At 32.3% G+C, this 17,788-nt stretch overlaps 4 protein-coding genes across 5 annotated transcripts; all 4 read left to right on the top strand.

Annotated features, from left to right (window-relative positions):
* Nucleotides 1-360: 360 nt before the first annotated feature.
* LOC136346730 (uncharacterized) lies at nt 361-4,811 on the top strand. The gene is made up of 9 exons (XM_066296102.1): nt 361-553; nt 994-1,263; nt 1,645-1,704; nt 2,675-2,938; nt 2,989-3,097; nt 3,147-3,296; nt 3,347-3,525; nt 4,062-4,129; nt 4,221-4,811. The coding sequence occupies exons 2-9, from the start codon at nt 1,242-1,244 to the stop codon at nt 4,251-4,253; spliced, it is 885 nt and encodes a 294-aa protein (XP_066152199.1). The 5' UTR covers nt 361-553; nt 994-1,241; the 3' UTR covers nt 4,254-4,811.
* A 73-nt stretch (nt 4,812-4,884) lies between these two features.
* Nucleotides 4,885-8,629, top strand: LOC136346727 (transmembrane protein 181). Of its 2 annotated transcripts, XM_066296096.1 has the most exons (12): nt 4,885-5,023; nt 5,087-5,260; nt 5,313-5,416; nt 5,474-5,647; nt 5,699-5,801; nt 5,854-6,007; nt 6,065-6,145; nt 6,892-6,991; nt 7,046-7,162; nt 7,220-7,320; nt 7,377-7,707; nt 7,769-8,629. In XM_066296096.1, the coding sequence occupies exons 2-12, from the start codon at nt 5,106-5,108 to the stop codon at nt 7,897-7,899; spliced, it is 1,551 nt and encodes a 516-aa protein (XP_066152193.1). In that variant the 5' UTR covers nt 4,885-5,023; nt 5,087-5,105; the 3' UTR covers nt 7,900-8,629. The 2 variants fall into 2 exon arrangements, with proteins under 2 accessions (XP_066152193.1, XP_066152192.1); XM_066296095.1 differs by having other exon boundaries at nt 7,046-7,320.
* Nucleotides 8,630-12,764: 4,135 nt separating this feature from the next.
* On the top strand, nt 12,765-15,099 carry LOC136346729 (probable phosphoserine aminotransferase). Its single transcript, XM_066296101.1, has 6 exons — nt 12,765-13,043; nt 13,712-13,842; nt 13,896-14,173; nt 14,223-14,317; nt 14,377-14,546; nt 14,598-15,099. The coding sequence occupies exons 1-6, from the start codon at nt 12,984-12,986 to the stop codon at nt 14,968-14,970; spliced, it is 1,107 nt and encodes a 368-aa protein (XP_066152198.1). The 5' UTR covers nt 12,765-12,983; the 3' UTR covers nt 14,971-15,099.
* A 1,124-nt stretch (nt 15,100-16,223) lies between these two features.
* On the top strand, nt 16,224-17,167 carry LOC136346733 (uncharacterized protein C1orf131). Its single transcript, XM_066296105.1, has 2 exons — nt 16,224-16,651; nt 16,731-17,167. The coding sequence occupies exons 1-2, from the start codon at nt 16,393-16,395 to the stop codon at nt 16,958-16,960; spliced, it is 489 nt and encodes a 162-aa protein (XP_066152202.1). The 5' UTR covers nt 16,224-16,392; the 3' UTR covers nt 16,961-17,167.
* The last annotated feature ends 621 nt before the right edge of the window (nt 17,168-17,788 follow it).

The raw sequence follows: 17,788 nt of genomic DNA, 5'->3' as shown, positions 1-17,788 counted from the left end.
ATGCCATAGATAAACCCGTACAAATGGTTTCATATTAGTAATCGACCCAGTCTCCTCAAATTTTCTTGTCTCATTAAAATTGACAAATTTAAAACTTCTTCTCGATCGAAAATTGAATGTAATTGGTGTATTGTGTCAGGCAAATTTCCGCCATTTTGTGATATAATATGAAATAATAATTAAAGTACGTTTTTGTGACGATATTGATCCATTTTAAAAATTAGGGACAACAAAAACGACGCTAAATTTAAATTTTGCGCTCTCATTGGGATACTTTTTAATAACGGTTTCAAGAATACTAAAAAAAATTACAATCTTTTTAAATCGTATAGAATCAATGTTTTTAGTCCAATGTCGCGGTTCTAATATCTTCCTTACTGTTCTAAATAACTGGATTTACGCGAAAAATCATCATTCCTATTTCATCAAATCATTGTTTGTTTTATCAACCAACTTTACAGCACATTAAAATGTTACGTTTCAATCAAAAATCCATTATTTGGCAGGCGGTGTAATGAGTCAGTGCAGTATCATCAATCATATATCATTTTAAGTAAGTTTACCAGATTTTACATTTTAATCTGCATCTCTATACATCAATAAATCACTCTTCTCAATCACAATTAGCCTCAAACAAGGCCAAATTTACATTGTTTTCTTCCCAAAAACAACTTCTAAAATTTCTTGTTGCTTTTAAATCTATTTTTATGTCCGCTATCATTATTACTCCAAGCAAAATAGTCTTATTTTCCTCATCGAATGATAAATGAGTTAGATCTCAATATTCACTTAAGGGGCACCTTTTTTATCTGACAACTTTTTTTTGGAGGCTTTTTAAGAGTCCACTAAGTTTTAATATCAATATTATTTTTCGTATGTGCCATTAAAAAAAAATCCGGACGACATTTTATCTCAAAGAATTAATATTTCTGATTAATATCAAACATTTTATTATTGCTATGTTTTAATATAATTCAACCTTAATACGACTAGGTATCTCCGTACTTAAGGCCCTTAACAAGGCCCTTCTTAACCCATTCAAAAGTGGCGCCGCCACGATCGAAGCGGCCATATATTAAACCGCTGCAACAGCACCCAGACATTATCCTGGAAATTTTACAGGACCACGCGCTTTTATCCGGAATTAGATATTCAGACAAAAATGTTTTTTTTTTTAATTTCTATGAAGTGTTTAAACTGATGGAGGAAGTTTATGGAAGAATGATTGTCGATAGAGAATAATGTTACCAAATCCAGAGGAAGGTAAATATTTTGGTAGCTACCTGTTGTGTTTTGTGTCCTGTGCATGAAATTTTAAATTGTGTGGGAAAATGCATGTTTTCTGCGTTCGAAACTTTTTGCAGCTTTTAAAATATTTTATTGATAACTTCAAAGATCCTTTTTTGATTCTTAATATCGAAAAGTTTTGTCATTGAATTTATGAGTCTCTAAAAACCCAATTTATGCTTCCTCTTGGTTTTTATCTTCAAATAACTTCTGTTTATGTCCAATTCCGACACGAAAAATAGGTCATGCCCTATAAAATATAGTTTTTCTTCATAAACAGACCCCTTAAAATAAAAACGGTACTCAGTTACTTAACCCTAGAATAAAATTCATTCAAGTCTATGAATTATTTTACAGGAAGAACAATGCCAGTTTTAGACAAAGCTGTTTCTACAGAAGATTTATGTGCGGATGAAGGTAAGCAATAGTTAAAAGCTAAAAGCTACATTGCGTATAGCAGCCCCTATGCAATCGTTTGAGCCAATTTGCTTATCATTAACCTGAATTGACGCATCCTCTCAGTTACCATTAATCCCATAAGGTTTAATAAAATATGGAAGAACCGTTTAGCGCCTCTAAGCTATACGTTAATTACCTTCATTTTCAGTGACGTATCAAATTATTAAGCCGTTTAAGGACATTACTTTTAGTAATTAAAAAAAATCTTTAAAGGTTTATTAAGCGACAAATGAAGAAAGATAATTTTCTACAGCAAAAGTGGCAATTTTCACTTTTTAGAAGAGAAAATAAAGATTCGAAATCTACAGACAAAAAAACTTTGTATACTGGATGTCTCTTAGTTGATGGTACACAACTGAACTTCAAATTCCTAATGTAAAAAAATGGGCAAAATTAAAGGTTATTTTATGATTTTCTTAAACAATTCGGATACTCATTTAAGTGTGATCACAAAACTTAACATTGAATTGGTGTAGCGTCTAGAAGCAGCCGCTATTAGCAATTATTTTCCTACAGTTAAAACCTCACAACTTTTTTGTACCCTGGTATATTATTAATTTACCTTTAAAGTTCCACTGTGCACGAGTTACTCATATAAGTCGTTTGCCAGGTATTAGACTCATAAATTTCACTATTACACAAAAAACAAGGGTGACAAAATCCATAACTAACTAAATTAGATCAAAGACTCAACGGGAAAATATTTATCTGAAAAATAGAATTTTCGTTGGTAGTACGCAAAATTATAGTTGAATTAAGTTCAAATGAATTAGATTGTATCTAGCACGTGCAAAAGTACTAGTTAGGTAAATAACTACTTTATGCTTAAATAGAGTATTTAATCGGATTTTGCATTATTTCTTTCTTCTTTTCACTCACCTCCCTCTGTAATTCCTTATATTGAATAAAATATTTTCCCCATTGTCAGTTTCCTCCACATTCGGTGTGCTACGGCTAGACGCCATACTCAACACTTTAGTGGAGAACAAAGTAGAGGCTCTCAAACAAGAGAATGACAAAAATTCCAGCCTGCACTCAAGTCCAAGGAACTTCCTAGGGAAACTCAAGTTTCACTCATCACCTAAAACCAACTTCAAAATCGAAGACGAAAAGAAAACCGAGTCTAGAAAGAAGGATCGAAAGGTTCATGTGCAGAGAACTGTATCAGGAAGTAGGCAATTTAAAAGACAAGGTGATTAAAGATAATTAAAAATGAGTATAAATAGTTTAATCATTTTAAAGTTTTGAGACAAGAGACTTCTTCTCCTGAGAGTCAAACTCTGCATGTAGAAGAGAATTGCTCAAAAGGCTCAAGCTGTCAATCTCAATCATGCTATTACAGCCAACTGAAGTATGATGCAGATTAAATTTAATAAAGTCACTCATATTAAAAGTTTTAGACCTCATCAATTATCAGGGGATGAATATATCGAAATTAAAATGGAGGGTTTTGAAGGAGATGTGGAGACTGAGGCCATGATTGCCAGAGAGGAATTGAAAAGAGCTAGGAGAAAGCACAGAAGAAGGAGAAAAAGAAGGCTAAAAAAAAGGTGATTTGTATATAAAGTATTTGTGGTGCTCTATATAAGGTTATTTTTAGGTTGGCTTTGAATTCCCACCTTGTGGACACCCAGGAGAGTGTGTTCAAGGCTTTGAACGAAGACGAATTACCTCCAAGAGCGAAATGGACAATCGTAGCTACTGCCTGCCTATTGCTTTTTCTGTGCCTGTTGTTAGTCGCAATTACACTAAGAATGGCACCTCTTATTGACGAAATTGGTAAGCAGATTATGAAATGAGATTAGTCCAAATTTTCGAGACTATTACTAAAAAAAATATCGTTTCTAATATAGATAAAGTTAGTAGAAAATTTACCCAAGGACTCGTAAATAATACTCGCTTTACTAGTTTAAAAAACTTGCCGAAAGTGGTATTCTCTAAAGCAAGTAATGAGTTAATCACAATTATTTATAGTCCAAAATTGGTCACGTTTACTTCCAAAGCTAGTTAGAGTTAATCAAGAATGTCCCAATTAATTTCGTCAAAAATTATTTTTTTATGGGTTTAAGTTGCCCCAAAGTTTCAAATAGTTTATCAGTCCAAGGCGGATCATTATCTGTCAGCTTTAGTCCTTCCAAAGTCCGTCAAAGTTGATCGAAAATTTTTCAATACATTTTTATTAAGAAATCAAATTATTTCAAAATTCGAACTTCCTAGAGAAAATAATAAATAAGTAGAAATATCTTTCAGCATTTTTGACACCTATAATTTCTAGAAAATTTTTCGACACTTTTGAAAATAATTTTCTCTTCCAGTACGAGAAGAAAACGAGAAACTAATCAATTCTATCTCCAATTCGGCAAACGCCTCCGTCCATAATGGCGTAAGTAAAATGTAAATTTCATAAAATTTATGTAGTAAATGTGTATATTGTCACCTGACTTTTATTCATTTCTAAACTACTTAATTTGCAGGTTGCTTCGGCGGAAAATTTGTATGTGAAATAAAGAGCTGAAAAACTACGAATGTATAAATTGAACAAATGAACAATTTTTTCTAAAAATATTAGTATATGATTACAGGGTTAATAAAGACTATTACAGTTATATTTCACTGGATATTACGGCCGAATAATCAAAACATAATTTAATATTTTATTACATTGATATTGTTAATTGACTGGGAATAGTTAGATTTTAAATGTCATTGTGGCAAAAGTATTATAATCTTAACGCACAATTATTACATTATATATAAATTGTGAAAATTTACCAAAAAGTTTGTATAGCAGCTTACGAATAATTAATATTACTTCTTGCTTCCTCTTTAGAATCTTTGTCTTTTCGTAAGCAATTTTGTCCAAAAGATTCATAATTTCTAAATATTATCGACAATCATGAAGCGAATCAATACTCTTAAGTACAACTCAATTAAAAAGTAAAGTACATCTTAATTTGTATTCTTAACTAACAATAAGTTTTATATAGGCTCAACGTAGAGTGTAAATCATGTAGTGTATTAATTTATAAAAATCAGTGTTTATAATAAATGTGTTCGGCAATAAATGTATTTATTAGACAAAAAGTTTTTAGGCTACGCCCCTGGTTAATGCGAAGCAACATGTGGAAAATTTCCCGATGCGCAATGGATCAATAACAAGCTAGCGCACATGATAAGTTCCCTTTGAACATTGTTTTCATGAGTTTCCTCCCAGTTTTCATGTGAATTCTGTGTTTTCATTATAAACCCTAATTTAAGGGGTTCTTTAACCTGGAAGGTGACTACTGACGCTGAGTGAGAGTCTAAATTACCAGACTAAGAAATTTTTTATACCTTTTAGATTAAATTTGAGTTTCACAATGCCTCCAAACGACCCAAACCTTGGGTATACTTATCAACTACCCTCCGGGGGAATGTTTGCCAAAATCAGAAATGCTCTATCGCAATTTAGTGATATTTTCAGCGAATTTGACAAGTACATAGCCCCGGCATACCATCATGATAGATGCGAAAGGTACATTATCATAGAAAAATATCATCTGGTTTTTAATTAATACACATTTCAGATCAGTTCAAATGCGTCTTTATTCAATGCATAAAAGAGAATTTGTCATGATTTTTGTGCTCTTTTTCGCATGCCTCAGCCTTACAATTTTCATAGGATTGGCAGGTATGCCATACTATCAAAACATCATCTCAATCCTGAAATTATCACCCGCTATTTCAGGTCCTCCGATTACGGAAACATCCCCTATAGATGCAACCTCTTTACTGCCAAAATTTAACAATTCGAACAGAAAGGATGTAGCTACAGGACCGTATGTAATGAAGACTCCTAGATTATCAACGTATCATCAGCAATTGTGGGTGATTGCTAAGTTTAAAACTGAAAATCCAGATGGTAAATGAAATTACCACCATATAAGAAGAAAATATAATAGATGATTTTTAGGCGAAATAATAGATAAAGAATTTAATATCTGCGTCACACTTTCTGGGATAAACGAAGACCACAAACCTGAGGAGGTTTTAAATAGGAAAGATCACCAAAATAGGTGTGGATTACTTGCTGCTTTTGAGATCCCAATCAATTAGATCAAATTTCAGTACACGCCATCTGCACTGTGATAAGCAAATTTGCGACGAGTTCATTGTCCTGCATTTGGGCCACCTGGATTACACCCACTACATTGTTAATATTAAGTTTTATAATTTAGAGTCTTTCCATGCCAGATATAATATTAAGGAGCTGTACTTTCATGTAAGTGTATCCAGATAGTTTTAGTGGACATATTTTAAGAGTATCATTCGATTTCAGTTCAAAACTTATAATCCAGACTTTACTCAAATTGAAGTCTGGTTTAGGCTGATTTTTCTCATTGGAGCCTTTGGTATTACGGTAAGCTGGCATGCAGAGATGTAGTATAGTTCCATGAAAATCTAGGCATTTGGTGGACTTATTTTCTATTAAAGAAAATATTTAATAGTGTTTTCTGTTGGTAAATTTAGTGCAAAACCAATGTATTGCCGTACTACCTTATTAATATCCATTATATAGGAGTATCAATCAATTTTTTTTGGACCAGATGTCCGAATAAAAAACGCTATCAAACATGTTTGTAATTTATGTAAAACTTTTGTTAATTTTTTTGAAATAATTGTTCAAAAGTTTTCAATAAGCATAAATAGAACACAATTAGGGTTCAACCCAATTGTGAAAACTTTTAACCACCTTAAAAACTCGTAAGTTTAATTGTCCACTTTTGTGTTGAACTGCAATAGCAAAATTTTCCTTAAGCATTCAACCAAATTTCATTTTTTTTTTAACAGACTTCAGCGGACCAGAGTTCTCTCTTCTAGATAGAACGTGCCAAATTGTTCTTAAATTATTATATACCAATTTAGAACAAATTTTAAAGCAATCCACTTATTTCAGTGTTTTCACTTCTTTGAACGCTAAATTCGCCATTTTGGAAAGAGACTGAGAGACTACAAGGTATCTTGACCTACCTCATTGACTCTTAAATTTACTATTTCTTATATCCCTATATTTACTTATTTTGTGTGCTGTGTTTAAAATATGTTTTATAGCTATGTTGGCACCTAAATTTCTTTAATTGTTAACAACCATAATTAATATTGCAGTGGTGGTTCTACCAAGGTCTCCGAAAATATCCAGTGCACTGTTGGGCCTTTGAACAAAAATGGGTTGGCATTTTATTGCCTTTATTGATGGCGTTTGATAGTATGTCCACCAATTCTAAACTAAAAAACAGTTACTAAAAAGTTTTTCTATCAGATCCAGTATTCCCTACAATATTCCTATTAAGCTCGTGGCTACCGGGGATGTTGGACGCCATTTTCCAAGCCACGTTTCTGGCAACATTATTCTTATTTTGGTTGAGTGTTTATCATGGTCTGAGGCAGAATGAAAGGAACTTATACACGTTCTACCTTCCAAAGTTTTTTGTAGTCGCTATGATGTATTTCCCAACAATGGTGTTGTCGACTTGGCAGAAAATTGGGGAACTGAAAGATCCTGCTTACGACCACACTTTAGAAGCGGATTTCTACGTCAGTTCTGATTTTTATACATAGAAAAACTCTATTACTTTATAGCTTTTTTGCAGGTAGTAAAAGCATTTTTTTATATATTTGGAGTGGTATATCTGCTATACTTAACCTTCCTGATTTTAAAGGCCTACTCAGAACTCAGATCAATGCCATTCTTCGGCCTTCGACTGAAATTTCTAACCCTACTGATGCTAATAGTGTTAATAATAGGAGGAATCATCACCGCTTACAAATTCGGGGTGGACGTGTTGGAAGATAACTTTGTTGCTCAATTGGATACCAAGTACTCTAATTCTGGGCAATTTATGTCGTTTTACGGTTTGCTCAACATATACGTCTATACAATGGCGTATGTGTATTCTCCAGCGTCTAATAAAAACATTCATGGTAAAATTCTTCTAGCGAGCTATACAATCACCAAACTCTACTGAATTTTGCTTACCATTAGATCAAACTATCACCAAAGACAACCCAGCTTTCTCTATGATCAATGACTCCGATGAGGACGTGATATATGGATCAGATGAAGACAGCAGAAGACCCTTAAATAGAGGACATAATGATGATGATAGCGATTAAGACGCAATTAATAATCTAGATTATAAATTGTTAAAGTTGGATATTGATTGAACATACCATAATGGTGTGTTATATGAGAGGGTAAAGATTGAAGGTATGCAGGAAAATTGATGGATGAAAAAATCAGGGTAAATTTAATGTTTTATTGCTGAGAAGCATGTTATCTGATTCTCAAAGAAGAATATGTGGTTATTAATAATTAAATCGATCAATATTGTTTCGAATATTTAAAGTAATAGGAACATTTAGAATTTTTATTCGTAAAAGACGTATTTCGAAAAACCTTGGAAATACGTGATATAACAAACGCTTCTAATTTTAAAGTCCCACGTTTTTTTATACGAAAACTAAAACTCCCCTGTTAAATTATAGCGTCGATTATGATGTTAGAATACACGATATTTTTACGCATACAATTAAGATAGAAAACTTTAAATAATATTTATCTACTTAATTATGGTATTTATTACGTACGGTGTATTAAATTTCATTTTTAAATCAAGTTTTGATGTATTAGAGGTAATAATTTACTATTAACTCTATGACAAATATCTGCATGTATTTATACTTAGAATTTCCTTATTTTTGGTAGTTTACGGTATAAAATTTTGGAATAAAAATAATGACAAAAATTTCGAAGCTTAATTTTTACAAATATACACTCAATTTTAATTAAGTTTGGATGATCTATTTGGACAGCAATAAAATTTTCGTAAAAAATGTCGGAAACACATAAAAAATTTAACAACCATTTTTTTGAAAATATTAACTAAATGTAACAGATTTAAAAAATATTAAGCCCTAATCTTGCTACATACATAATTAATCGGAAACAATAAGTGATAAAAGCCAAACAGCACCAGTTTATAACCATCAAAAAACTAGATATAACCAGAATGTGTGAGCGATTATTGATAGGTTCTTATGAGTGTGGGTCAGATATATTAAACAATAATTATATATGTATATGTTATTCCATTTTTTTAATCAAATCGTACCATTAAATGCAGATATTGTTTCGCAAAAACAAAAAAAAATCATTCAAATCTGATATATTTTAAAATGGTGGACCAGAAAGTAAGGAAATCATTTACAAGTCAACATTTCTGAAAAAATGCGATGATAGAAAAGCTTTTTCTTTTATTTTATTTCATGGCTTTTTTCAACAACAACGCCACCACCAATAGCTAAATTTGCCCATAAAAAATAGAGACAGTAACAAAATTTGACAAATGAAGGTAGTTAAATATTCATCTAGTGTCAAATTTTAAGGGTTGGACTAAATGTCTAACCTTACTCATTCAAAAACTTGACACATTCGTAATAAAATTTGAAATTTGCTGAATTGCTAATTATATTTATTTGTCAAGATGGATCATTATTCCTATCACTATACTTATTCCGGGGAAAAAAAATCTTCAATCAATAGCGACTAAAATAGTAATGCTTGTTAATCGACATCGTAGCCTCATTGTAATTGCATTTGTAATATAAAAATGCTTCATTTTAAGTAAACCTCATTAGAAAAAGGTCTAAGAAACATTCTTAACGTTTTTTAGTTTATTAAAGTGATTAAAAAAAGGTAGAAATTTTATTATTGAGAATATGTGGAAATTTTATAAACTATAGAATCACCCAAAGAACTCTAGGTATACATATATGTCAGAATAGAAGCGTAATTTCCTTTGAAAGCCATGTTCAGGAATTCAAAAACACTTGATTAATACTGTTGATTATATTAAAAGGGCTACAACGACGCTTTAAACACTGGTTGGTACAAAGCCCCTAATCTAGATTCCTAGAACAATCGCAAAGAACTCGTGATCCGGGACCAGCTCACTATATCACACTGGCTGTCTCTTCCCCTTTTTCCCTGGGCATGAGTCCTTCTCACACTATCTTTTCTTATCTTTCCCCTTTGCCTCGTTCCATCTGACCCAGTTGTATTTCACACACTGAGCCTGTTCTTTATCCAAACCTAAACAGGGTACCCAAATCAGCCAGCCGCCCATAACTCATATTCAGCTGGTTCCTGAAAACTCAACACTGACCTTTTACAAATCAACAAGTCTCTTTGTCTTAACTTTTGATTATAAACAAGTTAAGACGCCGACATACACACATACATACATACATGCATGCATATGTAGAATGCATATAACCTGATTCAAACTACATTCCTAATCGAACCTTAACTTTTCTTCTAAATATGTATGTAGTATATATACATATGTGTTTGCTTTTTCTATTTAGTATTCACATTTTGCTATTGACATAATTTTTAATAAATACTATCTAAAAGTTCCTAATATACTACACATCCACTCTCTCAAAGAAATCCTTAGGAAACTTTAGATGATCTCCTGTTTTCTGAAGAAGTTACGACAGTTTCAGGAAAATCCGTGATATGGTTTTACAGTGTTAAAAATCCCCAACTCTCAACAAGATAAAGTGCCTTTTAAAGGTTTCTCCACCACGAGAGATAAAAAAATATAATCTCTCGTTGGTACTGGATTCAAAGTCCTCTGGGACCAATAACTAACATTGGAATTTTCCAAATCTATTAGTATTTCGCCAAAGAACATGATGCAAATGCCTGCGTGATTTTGTAATCGACCACTTCTTTAAGGTCGTTTAATTCAAATCAATCCTATCAAAAGACCAAAGGTTGCTATTATTGCAGTAAGTACTGAAAAATTGGTTCGTGTTCATTGTGACGAACTATGATAAAGATACACTCACTGCAGAAAGTATTCGTACGGCAGATAATATTAAACACGTAGTGTTTCGATGTTATTACACAATTTTTTACATCATATCAATCATAAATACTCTTTGACCTTTTTACAATATACTTTTTACCAAAAAAGAAAACACTTGGTAAGAAAATAATAATATAAATAAAGAAATGAGCGGAAACAGTTCAGACATGATCTATCCAAAGTAGCTTATTAATAATTAAAAGAAGTTGTTAGTTCAGTTCGTTCAGGACGATAACATTATATTTTTGGTGATTATTGAAATAATGAGACGGAAAGGTAGCAAAACATCAGAAGAATTGAGACGAATAATTCTTAATCTACATAATGACTGCAAATCATTGGCAGAAATTAGTCGAACAATAAATAGATCAAGGTCTACTGTCCAAAATATAACAGACAGATACTGCCAACAAAAAACTTTAAAACATCGCCGGCGCTCAGGACATCCAAAAAAATAAATAATTACTTGGAACGCCTAATGACACAAAAAGTAAAAGAAAATCCACGAATAAGTGCAAAAAGTCGCTACAGAACTGAAAACTTTGAACAATAATGACGTTTCAACCAGTACTACTAGAAATTATTCAAGAAATAAGGGTTACCATGGCAGAGTAGCTCATAACGAAATAGTTTATAAATGAAGTCAATCGCAAGAAATGATTAGAGTTCACGAGAACTTCTGTTACCAATCCCATACCATATTAGAATAGAGTGATTTTCACATATGAGGGCAAATTTAAAACTTTTGTTAATAAAAAAAAATTTTAAAGTATAGAGGAAAAAGTACACAGAATTTAATGAAGAAAATTTGTGGACAAAGGCAAAGCACGGCAGGAGCTGGGTAATAAGCATGGAGCTATATGAGTGCTTCAGGAGTAGAATCGTTTCACTTTATAGATGAAACAATGAACCAAAATTCATATATAAATATTTTAAAAACCCACCTTTATGTTAGTGCAACTAAAATGGGAATTTGAGATGATTTTCTGTTTAGCTAAAATAACGATTCCAACACCAACCTCTGGATCTTGTGCAATATCTCAAAATATTTAAAAACACCTGTACAGCCACCGGACTTTAAACAAATCGAACATCTTTGGAACTATCTCGAAAAAAAAAAGAAATATTATTATTTTTCCGTGAAAGAGTTAAAGATTGCCCTTCAAGAAGATGGAAAAAATTACCGTCAGCTTTGGCATCAAACTTAATTATTTCCATGCCTAGAAGCTTGAAATTTACACGTTATTGAAACAAAACTTATTGTTACTATTTTACTTATTTTATTATTATTTCAGATCAGTATAAATTCTTTTCGTGTTTCAATTCTAGTCCATTCAGTTGTTTATATTAATTATTTAGTAATCAGTATTATTAGTTATTTTTCATTAAAAATATATGCTAAACATGCAAAAAGACATGTATGATTATTTGTGTTTTTTGTAAAAATTGCTTAATAACGTCGAAATATTATGTTCCATACGATATTATCTGCTGTACCAATACTTTCTGCACTGAGTGTGGTTGTTTAAAACACAACTAATAGATTTCATATATGTTATGGCGCCGAAAGTATTTAAATCCTTCAAATGAAAGTCCGACTGCACCCCTCAAACGTATTTCGTATCGTACATTATTGAAAATTAATTTAGTAACTCCAAACAAGATAATTTGACCACAACAACATATGGATGTATTTGCACTTATAAAATAATCATTGAGAAATTCAATGGTCGTTTTTACCCCACATGGCGAATTATCAGTGTTTACAGGAAAATTATCTCGAGTTGAAATAACGCAAAACCAAAATACAATTAAGTAATAAAAGGATTTGCCAACGCGTTGTATCCAGGCGAATTATTTGAAGCATCATCGTGTTTACCATATCATACCTATATAGTGTCTTTAAAATATGTCATGCCAGCGTATACATCAAGGCTTATATATCTAAAAATTTTATTTCGGGGACACACGGTATGAGAGTCATACGTTCATGTTTGCCCCCTCATATTCGACGAAAACTACGTTGTTTTTTGACGATAGCACGCAGTTATCGGCCGATATATAAAAGCATCGTCTCAAGGCAAAGACAGCATGCGAAAAGGTATCTGCTGTCTGATAAACTGGTTACCAAGTAGTGCCTGTGCGTGGCGCATGGTGAAAGATAACACAAATAGCACACCAAGTAACCAAACCAAATAGTATTTAACAGTATTTATCGGAACTTACACGTATGTTCGAGTTTAACTAGTCTGCAAAGAGCGTGTACCTTTAAAAATTTCTTGAAATTTTCTGTGATATTTTCTTGGGATTTCTGTAGTCAAAATGGGTAACAGTCAATCAGCGTTGAATTTCGGAGCCGGACCAGCGAAATTACCTAGAGAGGTAAGAAAATACATTTATTTATTTTTAGGGACATAAAGTCAAAACATCAGAAGTGTGTGGTTCAGGTAGTCAGGTAACTAAAAAAGCCGCTTCTGTAAGGTAAAAAGTGTTTCTGCATCTCGTCTGAGTAGATTGACGTGCATTAGATTTGTCTTAGTACGACACACGATTTCATACATAAGAATGTATGAAGTGTCCAAAAAGGCATTTTTCACCCTCTGTATAAAGCAAAATATTCATTCAAGAATTGAAAAGTCTTTATTCCTGCGCAAATAGTTCTTTCCACCGGTTTATTCCATCCAAGAACACAGGAAGCATCCCCACGTGTGAAAAGATTGGTAACTTCTTCTATATCTGGAAATTGAACATTCTCATCAAAAAATAACTTCAAAGTGACGTAACTTTGCTAACTTGATATTGTAAGAACATTTTATTACGTCACTTTGACGACATTTTCACCAAGGTCTTCGAACTTTGACAAAAATGTGACTACTCGAATTTTCAGTACCTCAAACATAATTGAAATATACTTAATGCTTATCCAGAGTTTGCACACTTACAAAGCTAAACTCTCTATATTTATCGTAAGGTACCCTTAAACTCTTATTTTATTAAGTCATAATTCGATTGATCTTTTGTTTAATAATTAACGTGTTGAACCAACGTAGGTCCTAGCCGAAGTTCAAGGCGAACTCCTATCGTACCGCAACAGCGGCATGAGTCTAATGGAAATGAGCCACAGGTCGAAGGAGTACATGCAAATCAATCAAAGTGCTCACGATACGATTAAGCAGCTTTTGTAGGTTTCATTAAGGGGAAATTAGCTATAAAAATTAACCTTTTCTACATTAGAAATGTTCCTGACAACTACAAAACTGTGTTCATACAAGGAGGCGGCATTGGAGCCTTTGCAGCAGTGGCCATGAACTTTATGGGCCGAACCGGAACCGCCGATTATGCCATAACCGGAACTTGGTCCGCAAGGGCTGTGAAGGAGGCTCAGAAATACGGCACTGTCAATTTGGTCTTTCCAAAACCGGACAAACCGGGAAACATTCCAGACCCCAGCACTTGGACTTTGAATCCAGAAGCGTCATATTTTTATTACTGTGATAACGAAACTGTGGATGGTGAATAAGATGCTAGTTTTTTTACTTCTTTTTAAATCAATTTTCACAGGTGTTGAGTTCCCCTACATTCCTGAAACGAATGGTGTTCCCATAGTTGTTGATATGTCTTCAAATATTATGACCAGGAAAATTGATATATCGAAGGTAGGGCATTAAGTAACAAGTTTTAGATGAAGGCTTTAGATGGTACTTTTTTATATCAGTTTGGCTGCATATTTGGTGGGGCCCAAAAGAACATAGGTCCGGCAGGAGTGGTCATTGCAATCATTAGAGAAGATTTACTGGGAACCGCCATGAAAATCTGTCCTTCAGTTTTCGATTTCAACGAGGTCTCAAAACAGAACTCCATTTTAAATACACCTGCAACATTTTCGTGAGTCAAATTTATTACAAATAAATTGTTTATAATTATATTGCTCTTTAGGGTATATGTAATGGAAAAAGTCCTGCAATGGATCAAAAAGAACGGTGGCGTTGAGTGCATGGAAAAGGAATCTCTGAGGAAAAGTAGCATTCTATATGAAGCAATAAGGGACTCCAAAGACTTCTACAACTGCCCTATCAACAAGAATTGCCGCAGTCGCATTAACATTCCTTTCAGAGTGGGAGGGCCCCAAGGGGATGAAGCGTTAGAAGCCAAATTTCTAATTGAAGCTGAAAAAAGATACATGTACCAGCTGAAAGGGCATAGGTCAGTAGGAGGAATGAGAGCCTCCCTTTATAACGCGACCACTTACGAAGACGTAGTGTTGTTAGTGAAGTTTATGAAGGAATTTCAAACCCAGCATTGTAAATGAGTGCTTTCAAGTGGTGTTAAATTAATTTTTTTATGCTTTTGTATGATAGAAGATATTATTATAAGTTGTGATACACCCTGTATATTTATTGAACAACTGTCAATATATTTAAAAGGTATTTTTTCAAAATTTTGAGGAGTTTTATAGAAATTCGCAATAATAATTTACTCGTAGTATAAAACTCTATCACTTAGCGTGCTTATGGCGATTTTGGTTAAATCAAAAAACCTCAAGTATGATATAGAGATGACGAGGATATTTAACAATGTTCCAAAAATTTTACCTACTTGAATGTTGTCAACATTCGAAAGCAACTATAGGTTTTATCCTATAGACAAAATTACCCACTTTTCTACGAAGAAAGCGCTTCAAAAACATTTACTAAAACACAATATACAATACTTTTGGCATTAAATTAGTTGGTCTGAAACATTTTTCGGAACTACTTCTAAAACAGAATCAATTCTAAAACAATAGTGCCTTTCAGGTGTGATGTTCCTAAAACTATATCTTTCACCAAACTTTGTCATGTTCCATTTCAAATCTTTGATACAGCTTTAGCATGTAGGACTTTTGATTATCGGCCTTAAAATTCATCTGGCCAGAAAGTGCATGTTTTCGTCCCAAAGAAAGCCTAATATAAATAATGTTGGATATGTAAGAGCTCCAACAGTGCTTATAAAGATTATTTCAAACAAACAAAAAAAATTTACAAAATTTATGTGATCGATGCGATCAATACGAAATAAATGTAAAATGCGCCTTTTTGCTTTTGATATTGTGGCTAGAATTAATTTACATGTCAAAATAAATGGCCCTTAGATCTTATGGTAATTGCGAACGTAGTGCGTTTTTTGTCTATGTTCGACTAGAACTAAAGCTAATAGTTAGTTTCAAACTAGTAAATTTACACTATTAAATTAAAATTGTGCCAAGAAATATTAAAAACCTCTACTTCTCACTAACAAAGGTGTCCATATACAAAATTAACGAGTCTAGAAACAAAAAGTAACTGCCTAAATTCTATCGCTTATTCGTCCTTACCGTTCCCTGACTCATTATATGTACGTATATTACTTCCAAATTCGTTTTTATTTGTCGCACCACTAAAACAAGTTGACATGGTAACTATTATATATAGTTGAAAGGTGGAAAATTTGCTATTCCATCCAACGTTGCCACAAATAATGAGTTTTTATCTTCAAATCTACAAAACGATGTGTGTCTGTCAAAATTGTTAACTACGTAATTTGACAATTAACCATAACCTTAAATTGATAAACTACCTACTTTCTTCACATTTAATTTTGAAAGCAAGTTAAAAACAATATTTCTTATTTTATTAATGACAAGCTCACTTAAAATCCTGTTCACATTTACGCTCCTGATACCTAGATATTACAAAATCAAATTTAACTCAACATGGCAACAGATTTTGTGCCCACTCGAGCCTCACTTTTAAAGAAAAATGCAGAGGCAAACTACGAACAAGTGGATTTCACATTCTATAAAACTAAAACCAAAGTTCCTATGAAATCCGGGCATAAAGAAGTCTCTAATGTAAACCCAGAATTGGTTTTCAACTTACAAAAAGCAAAGTATGAGGTTATTAAGCTTGGCATGTCAGGATTTGATTCAGTTAAGAAAGAGGAAGCAAAGATACAACAATTGATCAAACTTGGTAGGTTTAAAACTTCACTATAATATTTCTTGTTACAGAGCAAATTGGTTTAAAGATTTATTTTTCATTTTTTCATCAGGAGCAAAACCTCCAAAGAACAAATGCAAAAACTACAAAGAGTTATTAATGGATAAGAAAATTCAAAAAGTTAAAGAGGAAAAAGAGCAGACTTTACAACAATTAGGCAAAAATAATGTGGGAAAATCAACAGCAAAAGGAAAAAGTTTTGATCGGAAACGTAGGAAAATAAAAGAGAATATTTTGGACATTTATGGAAAAGTTTCAAAACAAACAGCACCGTTACAATAGCTGAAGCAATGTAAAGGGTCATCTATTATACCTATGAAATATATTACATATATTGCAACATGTGTTATTGGCTTATTTGAAAAGATATCATAACGCCGCAAATACACAATATTTATATTTTTAATTAAATTTTTATAATACAATATTGAATGCAACAGTTTTAAAAATGTAACTTTTTAAAATAAATTAAGTTTTTTTTATGTCTCACCCATACTCCCATATTATTTAATAGTCAGAAAGCATAGTTACATATTATGTGTGTACATATGCATATATATATGAAAGTTACAAAATCTATACAGAATCATTAGTTGGGGTCGCTATGGATATATGAAAGATAGTTATTATAAAACAAATTGTATGTACTTTCTTCACTTTTAAATTGAAATAGTAACCAAAGAACCAATTAGAAACATATAAAAGTATATGTTTTTCAATTATTAGAAAATATATGGAGTGTTCAATTTAAAGAAAGCAATTTGTGCAAAAATATTGCATATTTGGGAACCTCGTTTTAAACTTAAGGTTTTTTTTTCTTATTAAAAATAGAGGCGTTTTGTATTTGTGACATTTAATCTTTTTAGATAAGTTTGCTAAGCCACTGGTTACTATATGGGATGTCAATTTGAAAAAATCATCGTAGCACGTTGATTTTTTATAGAGAGGTAATTATTTTTATGTAAAATTCACTGCGCTTCTTTTAACCCTATTGTATCCTGCACAACCACCCTTTCAAATATCTTAAATGATAAAGAAGATTAAGTGATACATCATTTTAAAGTACAAATTTCAAGAACCCGACTATTGGAAATACATAGGTTATAGGAA

Source organism: Euwallacea fornicatus, chromosome 24 (genome assembly GCF_040115645.1).
Source record: "Euwallacea fornicatus isolate EFF26 chromosome 24, ASM4011564v1, whole genome shotgun sequence".
NCBI lineage: Eukaryota > Metazoa > Arthropoda > Insecta > Coleoptera > Curculionidae > Euwallacea > Euwallacea fornicatus.
This window is presented reverse-complemented; position numbering and strand designations above follow the sequence as displayed.

Excerpts from the sequence above, each read along its gene's own strand:
- LOC136346730 (XM_066296102.1), top strand. The coding sequence starts at position 1,242 with ATGTTACCAAATCCAGAGGAAG. Across the intron at positions 1,705-2,674 it reads AGATTTATGTGCGGATGAAG|TTTCCTCCACATTCGGTGTG; the intron begins GTAAGCAATAGT and ends CCCCATTGTCAG. Across the intron at positions 2,939-2,988 it reads TAGGCAATTTAAAAGACAAG|TTTTGAGACAAGAGACTTCT; the intron begins GTGATTAAAGAT and ends ATCATTTTAAAG.
- LOC136346727 (XM_066296095.1), top strand. The coding sequence starts at position 5,106 with ATGCCTCCAAACGACCCAAACCTTGGGTATACTTATCAACTACCCTCC. Across the intron at positions 7,321-7,376 it reads CTTTAGAAGCGGATTTCTAC|GTAGTAAAAGCATTTTTTTA; the intron begins GTCAGTTCTGAT and ends GCTTTTTTGCAG. Across the intron at positions 7,708-7,768 it reads GTCTAATAAAAACATTCATG|ATCAAACTATCACCAAAGAC; the intron begins GTAAAATTCTTC and ends GCTTACCATTAG.
- LOC136346729 (XM_066296101.1), top strand. The coding sequence starts at position 12,984 with ATGGGTAACAGTCAATCAGCGTTGAATTTCGGAGCCGGACCAGCGAAA. Across the intron at positions 14,318-14,376 it reads GGAAAATTGATATATCGAAG|TTTGGCTGCATATTTGGTGG; the intron begins GTAGGGCATTAA and ends TTTTTATATCAG. Across the intron at positions 14,547-14,597 it reads AATACACCTGCAACATTTTC|GGTATATGTAATGGAAAAAG; the intron begins GTGAGTCAAATT and ends ATTGCTCTTTAG.
- LOC136346733 (XM_066296105.1), top strand. The coding sequence starts at position 16,393 with ATGGCAACAGATTTTGTGCCCACTCGAGCCTCACTTTTAAAGAAAAAT. Across the intron at positions 16,652-16,730 it reads ACAACAATTGATCAAACTTG|GAGCAAAACCTCCAAAGAAC; the intron begins GTAGGTTTAAAA and ends TTTTTTCATCAG.